A 10,266-nucleotide genomic window follows, 5' to 3' on the forward strand; every position below is an offset into this window, starting at 1 on the left:
ATAATTTTCAACATCCCTGGTTCTATGTATAGGCATTGACATCTTGAAACAATTAAGAAAGTGCTATTATGGGTCATAAATTATTTTCCAAGATCTCAATATACTTGTGTCTGTTAATAGTACCGTCAACAGTTGTTACAGTTCCCACACCAGTTTATGCACCCCCAAATCAGAACACTGACCTTTCGTTGAGCTGGGGGGGGGGCACACGCACTCGGGAGACTCCTTGCGACGCCATATGAAAATCCTCTGATACGCTTCCTAAACAACTTGCTTGGCTTTCTTCAATAAAAATGACCTTTTTTTCATTTGCCCCCATTTTGATTTTTGGCCGATGACTTATGTGCCGTAAGTCATCGGCAAAAAATCAAAATGGGGGCAAATGAAAAAAAAGTCATTTTTACTGAAGAAAGCCAAGTTGTTTTGGATGCGAATCAGTCTGTATGCACGTCCGACGTGCCTTGCAAATATTTGTTGCACGTAGGAAATAACGAGGAAGCTTACCGTCAATTTAATGTCCCTTGCATCGGATTCTGCCAGGTCAAAAAGTATGGACGTTTTTCATTCATTAAAAGACGATTGCAATGATTTAATTGATTGATTGGTTGTAAGTTGATTTACTTCCCATTCGAGAATTTGTTCACTCATATAGGGACGTCACCACATACCGATGAAGGGTTTCAAATTTAGACCTTTACTCGACACTCAGTGTCATTGAGCAGCGAGGTTTCTTTATCGTGCCAACGCCTACCGTGACACGGGGCCTCGGTTTTTAAGGTCTCTTCCGAAGGACCCGCAACTTTCACTTCAAAGTGCCGAGCGCTTGGCGAAGGAACAGTTGCTACCTATTTTTTCTTTTATATAGACTCAGGTCTGTCGCGGCCGTGATTCATACACACGAAGTTCCGATAACCGAACAGGCGCTCTATGAGAAGAAGCGATGAAAAAGGTGCAATTATATATAATATCCGTCTCTATTAGGCACAACCAGGGATTTTTTTACCCTTTGATTCCAGCGACCGGGGTCATAGAAATTGGGAGAATAGCGATATTTGGTTAAAATTAGGAAAAATATCTTCATACAAATAAATAGAAAAAACAAGAAAAAAGTCAAATATTTAATAATTTTTATTATTTAAAGAATGAAGCTGGCTTAAATCATAATTAATTTTCTGTCTTTTGCAGAAAAAAACCAATCACATTTTTTTGCAACAGATTTTCACTAAGGTTGGTTTGCCCCTCATGACACAGCCTCATTAAAGCATCCAAAGATGATGCTGTAAGTCTGCTCCTAAGTGGTGTGCATAAGCCATTCATAAGGGAAAAGGATCTCTCAACTGCTGCGGTTGATGCTGGAATAATCATACACAACAGTAGTAAATACTACATATTTGGAAATGTCCGTTTGCCCGATCATGACAAGGATCACACGACAGTTGTAAACTGTCGACAGGAGATGCTTTCACATCCATGGCAACTGATCCCACCTCTGATGCTTTTAGAGGTCCGTGTTTGTTCTGCTCCCGATTAGTAATGGTTCAATGGACATTTGAGCTTGCTTACTGTTTGTTAATTCAATATTTCATTCAGATAGAATTTTTCATTTCTGCAACTTTTAACCTTCCTTTGTGTTTTATCAAAGCTATATAGCAGACTAGCTGATTGATATTCTTTCCATGCAATTACTTCCGAGGTGTAATATCTCTAAAGTATAATTTTTGACATTTAACATTGCTTTTTCTATTGGATGTTGAGATAACTCTTGAAAATTCACAGGCAGTTTTCTTTTCATTATTAATTGGTGCATCAAAATTGGTACCGTATAAGATTAACATTAATACGATATGAATTGACTGCATCAATAAATTCTTCTACAGAAAAAAAAATGAGAAAAGGGGAACTCCAAAATATAAAAATTGTTAGAAATCTAAACTTAATGGAGAAAAAATGATAATTACTAAAACCTTTGACAATTTTATGAATAAAAAGTACCTTCAAGGTTATTTTTCAATGCTATAAAATAGAGCGCAAGGAAAGGACTTATGACCAAGGTAATATTGATAAGCATAAAACGATCCATCGAGGAATACACATGCGTCCAAGCATGAACAAATATCATCTACTACTTGTTGCTGTAGGTCTTTTGGATACTCTTACAGGTAACAATTAAGAATTTCATGAAATAATTGAATTTTTTTATATTTGGTTTTTCGGATTTGATAAGCAAAAGTCAGATGGATAAAAAAGGTGGTGTCCTAATAACTTTGTTGGTATAGACATCCCTAGAAAGTGACAGAAAATATTTCTCTTTTTATATCTTAAAGTAATATATACTACAACCTGCATAGGCCTATTGATGGTTTCAGTTTAAAGTGGAAACTCACTTTATTGGGATCATAAGATGATATATTAACTTCCAATCTCATGTTTTTGATTTACAAAAATTAACGTGATTAAATGAAGAATGCTGACCTTGAAAAATAAAAAAATGATAATTCAATGTAATAAAGAATCTTAAGTATTTATAAGGATATTAGATAAAGTTCAGAAACCTTTACTCTAAAGCCGCCAGTTACATGCTTATCAAATAATAGATAATGGCAAATTGACGTACATATTATGTGTGTATTAGTGCTATCCAAAAGCAAAGACAACGTTTTATTCCCTCTGTTTAAAAATAAATAGATACCCTGCTTTGACTTATTTTAAACGTTAGATGCGTTTGATTCTACTGAGCTTATTGCACTCGTGGAATTGACACATGGTTGCATTCTCATTCTATTGATAAAACTATTTTATATTATTCTCAGTTACGTCCTGTTTGCTATCTCCCACTTCCATTGTTCATTTCATTTTGTATAGAATACATTGAAAATCTTTATCAAATTTGCATTGTACAATTTATTTTTGAACTATGTATCAGACTTGCATTGCATGCATATAGACTAAAGTCGAATAGAAGCAATAAATATTTTTTTAAAAAATGCAAGAAATGAAAAATTTCAATGTTTGACACAAAATGGCATTCATGTTGAATTTTAGCTTACATTAATGTAATGTAAACTAGAAAGCAAACTAGTTCGGACCTTCTATAAAAATTGAATCAGATTCAAAGCAATTTGACGTGCGTCTGAAATTGATTTGTGTTTCATGTAGAACGTATTTTTCATGTAGGCATTTGATTGAATCATATAAAATCTCCTTTTCCTATTTTTTCCGTTACAGCGGTTGATGGTATAATATGTATGTCAGACGCTCGTTGCAAGAATTTGTTGCACGTGGGAAATAACGAGGAAGCTTACTGTCAATTCAACGCCTTTCATGTTGGTTGCTGCCATGTCAGAAAAAGTACCAATACCTTTCAATCTGTTTCAAACTAATTGGCAATGATTTTTTTTTTAAAACAAAAATCATTTATATATTTTTATACATTACAATACTAAAATTCTATGTGTCAGAACTATGTCAGAAATTCTGTAATATGTAGTTGTCCTTCTTTAGAGTCTGCTCATTGGTCACATTGGGGTACTTGGGGGTCTTGTAGTGTGACTTGTGGATCAGGGGGAACACGGACCTCTACAAGAAGATGTATGGGTTCAGGAACATGTCATGGTTCGTCTTCGAGGACAGAAACTTGTGATCAATCATACCCTTGTCCAAGTATGCAATGGACATTTTCGCTTTATTTAAAAATATATATTTCAATTATTTGATTGCTGATATTATCAACAACATTTAGGGTAAAATGCCGAAAAGCCCAGTCAATATCAGTGTATTAATTTTTAAGTTGATGGTTTTCTGAGTGACTGGAATGGTTGGGTATCCTGTAGCCAGACTTGTGGCTGGGGGCAACAGACAAGGTCACGTGTCTGTCATCAACCTAAACATGGTGGTTCAGAGTGCAAAGGAGATTTGATGGACAGCAAAGCATGCCTTGTTAAACATTGTCCAGGTCAATATTTATTAAATTATTTTTAAATCATTTTTAAGGTCATCTAAAAAATATTAAATTCCTATAACAGGCAAATGACAAAATTTTATTTCCTAAAACACCTGCAATTTACAAATGCTTCATAGAGTTTGACTGTTCATATTTATAATCGATTGGATTTCAGAAAAATCTCAGAAGTAATGTATGTGGTCAATTAATCTCCAGCACGTGCTCTAATGAATATATTTTTGTTCTCATCTTATACAAGTAATCATAATGTGATGATTAATTATTCGATGATTGAAAACATTTTTAAACTGAACACCTGTGAGTATATTTTATCATAAAGTAATATAACTTTTATTTAGAGTGTTCTAAGAAAAATTTGAAAATATTTCATATTCTTTAGTATCATAAAAATGATACCATGTACTTAGATTCAAGTTTGCTATAATCATTTCTATGATACATGCAAGGGGCTTTTTAAGTTATCTCGAGTTTATGAAAGGAGTAAACGTATAAGATCTGTGGCATAAAAACCTTATGTGACAGTTAAATCCAGTTGCTATAATCAAAGTAAAAGCTAACATGGAAATAAATAATGATTTTTTATTACATTTTCAACAGTGAAATACTCTGATTTATTTATTGAATAAAAGTGATATTCTCTCACAGTGTGAAAGGATACCAAAATGATATTCTCTCACAGTGTGAAAGGATATCAAAGTAAGTAAAAAATAATTTCTGGCCTGTCATAAGATAGAGGTAGTAACTGACCATCTTGTTAGAGCTAAAACTACAAATTTCTTCCCAAATATGTTACTAAAATCCATGCTATGTAATGTTTTCAATCTCACAACTGCTAAGCTCTGACGTCTCAACCGCTCAACTATGACGTCAAGCCTATGACACTGTGTTAAGAGAAGACAGAGGCAAAGGGAAAATCAAAGAAAATGTAATAAACAGAAAATTCAATGTTTTGTAGATGAATATGGAATTTATTTCACTCGTGAGACAGGATTTTTTGATATTTTCATGAGTGCGAAGCACGAGTGAAAATATCAAAAAATCCTGTCCCACTCGTAAAATAAATTCCATATTCATCTACAAAACATTGAATATCCTCTATATGTTTTTAAGTACTAAATAAATATGTTCAGCCACATTTAACTTGATCTTGTTTCCATTCTCATTAATGTCTTACAAGAGAGAATAAAATGTACAGATTCATTGAGAGGCATTCAAAAGTGAACACTATAGAAAATCTACATTTTTATGATAATGTAGAAATTTTATTTATTCATCACATTTACAACCAACTTGAACTCAAAAATATATACCAATCAAAGCATTTTATTCTATAAAGTGTCTTTAAGTTAGGTGGCCTCTTGTCATGATTTTTAGCATTCACCATGTAGTAAAAATATGAGAAGTATTGCAAAAAAAAAATTCCAATATCACAATGTAACTGCTGTTGTGGATGTAATTTTAGTGAATGGTTGGACTGGAGATTGGAGCAGCTGGAGTTCCTGCAGCATGACTTGTGGTGACGGTCACATGACTCGATCACGTGTTTGTCATCCTCCACAGTTTGGTGGTTCACCGTGCACAGATAATTTATCAGAGTCAAAGAACTGTACTCAAACGCCCTGCGCAGGTAAGGACAACTTTGAGAGTGAAAAAAACGAAAGTGTAATTTCATAAATGTAATTGAAAATCAAAAATAAAGACATGAAAGTTCAAAGATACTTTTTGTAATATTCATCAAATGTCAAAAGTACCAAAATTCCTAAATATTTATGGTCATTTGTCCCGATACAATTAAGCCATTAAGACAATACTCAATCAGTTTTTGACAAATCTGGTTTTCAAATCAGAGATATTTTAGGATGTTTTTTATTGACGGTTATCATACTGTTTCAAAAAAGAAAATCTTACAAAATATTTTAAGAAGAAGATTATTTCAGAATAGGTTGGTTTGTAACATCCTTGCTCTTGAGAAAAGTCTTAATCAAATATGGTTCCACTTTTCCAAAGGCATTTACCTATAGAACCATGAAAGTGATCATTTGCAAGCAAACTTTATTGATTAGTTCAGTTAATTTACCTAGATAATCAAACAACAGTTACTTTATTTATGTAATATGGAGATTACGAACAATATTCAAGCGCAAAAGTTCATTTAAACAATACAAATTGGGAGCAGAGCAAACACGGACCTCCCAGAAACGTCAGAGGTGGGATCAGGTGCCATGGATGAGTGAGCATTCCCTGCCGACGCCGACCGGTCACATCCGCCCTGTGCTCTTTGTCATGATCGGGAAATAACGGGAAAATCCATCGACAAATCAGTGTGTAAATAATGGCCTAACAATTAGTTTGAAAAACGTCAGTCAGCATATGACTTAATGGTAGATTGTATTTGCTGACAAGGTCATTGTATCGACCATAGAAGATACGAAATGATGAATTTAAACGATACCTCGTTTTAGAAATTGTTCATACGTATAGCATGCTCTTGCCTATCGAATCAACTGAGAGATATAAGTATTAATAAGTATAAATAAGTTTTTAAAATAAGTATAAGTATTAATCAAATTTGGTAAGTTGATGGCCATTTGAGTAACTGGGGAACCTGGAGTCACTGCAGTGCGACATGTGAAGGCACGAGGAAACGGATACGGACCTGCATTCCTCCACAACATGGCGGTGCTCCTTGTCATGGAAGTACTATATCAGTAGAAAACTGTGGAGCAAGGTATTGTCCAGGTATCAAATAAAACTTGCTCTTGTTTCTCCTGAAGATCCTTTAAAATATATTCGATCTCATATAGTAATGAATTAGTAATGGATTTCAAATACCATTGAAAGGGAAAATTATTTAAGATTCAGGCTTATATTTCCTTAGAACTTTAAAGGTATCAGCATGAGTATTCTTTTAAAACACCTGAGTCACTCAGGTGACCTATTGCTGTCTGTTGAGTGTCGGTCATAAACTTTTGAGCAATTTCAGCTTCTTTTCTGGAACTGCAGAACCAATTTCAACCAATTTTGGCATATAACATCTATGGGCAATGGGGGCAAAATTGTGAACCTGAGGGATGGGGCTAAAGCATCAAAACTAGTGCTACTAGTATCTATAAAAATCTTCTTATTTACTCCAGGACACCAAGAAGTCAAACCATTGGCATAATTGTAATTAGCATTGAGCCCTCTACCAACATTGTTAAAATCATGGCGTTCTTGAGTTAGGGTGGGGCTCTAATGACAATGTAGTGAAAATGCATAAATTCTTAAAAAATCTTCTTCTCTCCCCTGTATATTAAGCAGATAAAATAAGTGCATGGTTATGAGGAGCAAGGGAGCTTCTTCTAAAATTATGAAATTTGTGGCCCCAGGTAGCAGATTTCTGATGGTGAGGGGCTTTATTGATTATATTTGGAAAATTCATTATTTCTTTGAAAATCTTCACTGCGCCTGAGTATGAAGCAAACAAACTAAGGTACAGTTATGGTGAGCAAAGGTGCCTCTTCCAAAATTGTAAATTTCAGGGCTCCATGGTCAGAGGTCTGGAGTTAAGGCGTGTTCTAATGACCATATATTGAAAATGCACAAATTCTTTAAAAGATCTTTTCTCTCTACCTTTATTCTACGCAGATAAACAAAGTGAATAGTAGTGATGAACAGGAGTGTTTCCTCCAAAACTGTGAATTCAATGGAACCTGGGCTCGTGCTGTGGTATTAGGGTTGGCTCTACTGATTATGCATTGAAATATTGAAATATATATGAATTCAATGAAAATCCTTGGCTTTTCTGGCAGATAACTAAATGCATGGTTAAGATGAGGAAGAGTGGTTCTTTCAAACTTTGTGAATTTCGTGGTACGTACCTGACTCGGAAGTTTTGGTGCTAGGGCAAGGTTCCTTAGATCAGATAATGAAAAAGCTCTTTTAAAAGTTCTTTAAATAACCTTTCCTAGTTCTGTCCCAGGGTATTTAACAGACAAACTAATTTCATGGTTATGATGAGCAAGGATGATTCTTCCAAAATTATGAAATTCATATCCCCTTGGTCAGGTGTTTTGGTGTTAAAAGATGACTTTGTTGATTATATAGTGAAAATGCATCATTTTTATAAAAATCTTCATCTTTGCTCCCGGTTATTAGGTAAACAAATAAATTGATTATGATTATGATGAGCAAGGCGCCTCTTCCAAAACTGTGCATTTCTCAACCCTTGGGTGAGGGGCTCTGGTTTTAGGGTGGTGCTCTATTGATTATATCTAGTGCAAATGCATCATTTTTTTAAATCTCCTCTGTTCCTGGGTATTTAGCAGATAAACTAAGATTATAGCTACATGTACGATGAGCAAGATTGTGAATTTCCGTCGGTCAGGGGTTTTGATGTCAGGGCATGGCTGTGTTGAATCTATAGTGTAAATGCTTTTTTTTTTATTGGATATCTTCTTCCCTGCTCCTGGGTATCTAGCAGGCAAGTTATTAAAAGCAAGGGTATTTTTACCAGATTTTTGAAATTCTGGACTGTTTGGTCCAGTGTCCTGGTGCTGAGCAGGGCTCTATTAATTTGTATTCTACTGAGAGAATCTGTTCCCCTTCGTTTTTCATCTATGATTTTAAATCACTGTAAATAATCTAATTGAAGATTAATTCAACATTACAGAATTATACAAATTTTTTTATTATATATAATACAAAAAGTACTTTTATAATTTTTAGAGTTCATGTCATATTGTATTATTTGATTTACCGTGTAGTAGTTAATATAAAAATTACAATTTGACAAGTTATCATATTATAATTTCCGTATTTGCTATCACCAAGTAAATTCATAAATAACAATATGACAGTCAGGTTGACTTGCTAAACACGAGACAAATATGTTTGTACATTTACTGCTCTTCAAAGACCAAGAGAGGCCAATGTGAGAGGGAATGAGATGGGTTTACTAATAGAGCTCAAGAACTATTGTTTTGTCTAGTTTGCATGGTGACTGAAACTCGGGCACTATTCTTTTGTTTAGTTTTATTTTGATAGTGACAAATGGGGGCAAGTAAGGCAAGTAAATAAATCTACTTTAAGATTTGTTCCTGAGTACCAGACAAATTATTTTGTTGGTCTATGGCTATCCTATTTCTTTTCTTTTTGGGTAACATAGCTTCATCTGTCAGTTTGATTTGTTTATTTTATACTTCTTTGGACCATTTACATTGTACGTTGTACTATACGCAGGTGACCGTTGAGGACCTTGTGCCTATTGTTCAGAACACTGGTGTATGGATATGTTTTACTCGGTTGATTATTCTTGATTTATTAGTATATTGATTTTATTCTAGGTCAATTGGGTCAAATTCCTCCGTAGATATTATCTTTTTTTTTAATTTACTTTGAATCTTCATACAAGTCTTACAAGTCAATGAAACATTAATTCCTTCTAATAACATAGTAAATCGCTTCTGATTCGCTTTAAGTGATTAATGAGTGGTAGAAATCTTCAACCTGAATCCATTATGAGTTACAGAAACATACATCGTATACCCATTATCATGCCTTATTTCTTAATCCATTCATATTTTTGGAGATAAGAAACTGGGAAACTTGTAGTCACAAATATAAATTCAAAAGGTATAATCTTCTGTAAAGGCAAATAATACAAAGTACTTTATGTTTTATTGGCTGTCTTTATAACATTTAATTATAAGAACATCGGAAAACGGTAATTAAGAGTACATATGTTCTGATTTAAAGTGGATGGTATTTTAACCACCTGGGGGATATGGACACCATGTAGTGTCACCTGTGGGGGTGGATCTCAAGTTAGATCGCGGGCATGTATCAATCCACGTCATGGTGGTAGAAGCTGCATCGGTCCATTATATGAAATGCACAATTGCAAAATGTCTCCATGTCCAAGTAAGTGCACATATCCATGTGTTTAGTTATGACACGTAAATAGACAAGTATTATATTGTTCCATTTTGAAACCTTAGTCTTTGTTTTATTGATTGGTTAGATTTCTTTGACTACATTTCAGTTTATTGTCTATTCTCATACAGCCCCTACAACCACAAAGCAAACAACAACCCCCACAACACCACATCAAAATACATCACCTGCAGGTAAGGTTTTCATTCCCTAGTAGGAATATACATGTATAGAGCTTAAAATAAGGCAAATTATAATCATTATCTCATAACCATCTTCTGATTCTTTCAAAAAAAAAAAAAAAAAAAAAAAAAAACGTTGAAAATGATAGATAAATTTTAACATCCTAATTCTTATATTGTCCAAAGAACTGATCTACTGATTTAGGTTAA

The 10,266-nt window shown here is 34.0% G+C and overlaps 1 protein-coding gene across 1 annotated transcript in view; it reads left to right on the forward strand.

The window, feature by feature from the left end:
- LOC133196715 (adhesion G protein-coupled receptor B1-like) overlaps window positions 1-10,266 on the forward strand; it is a 186,954-nt gene extending 176,688 nt beyond the window's left edge. Inside the window, exons 4-8 of the mRNA XM_061332576.1 lie at window positions 3,788-3,952; window positions 5,424-5,588; window positions 9,698-9,862; window positions 10,006-10,068; window positions 10,262-10,266. Coding sequence (XP_061188560.1) covers window positions 3,788-3,952; window positions 5,424-5,588; window positions 9,698-9,862; window positions 10,006-10,068; window positions 10,262-10,266 — 563 coding nt within the window. The remainder of the gene's footprint in view (window positions 1-3,787; window positions 3,953-5,423; window positions 5,589-9,697; window positions 9,863-10,005; window positions 10,069-10,261) is intronic.

Source organism: Saccostrea echinata, unplaced genomic scaffold (assembly GCF_033153115.1).
Source record: "Saccostrea echinata isolate AGI-Se365-2 ecotype Australia unplaced genomic scaffold, CSIRO_AGI_Sech_v1 ptg000001l, whole genome shotgun sequence".
NCBI lineage: Eukaryota > Metazoa > Mollusca > Bivalvia > Ostreida > Ostreidae > Saccostrea > Saccostrea echinata.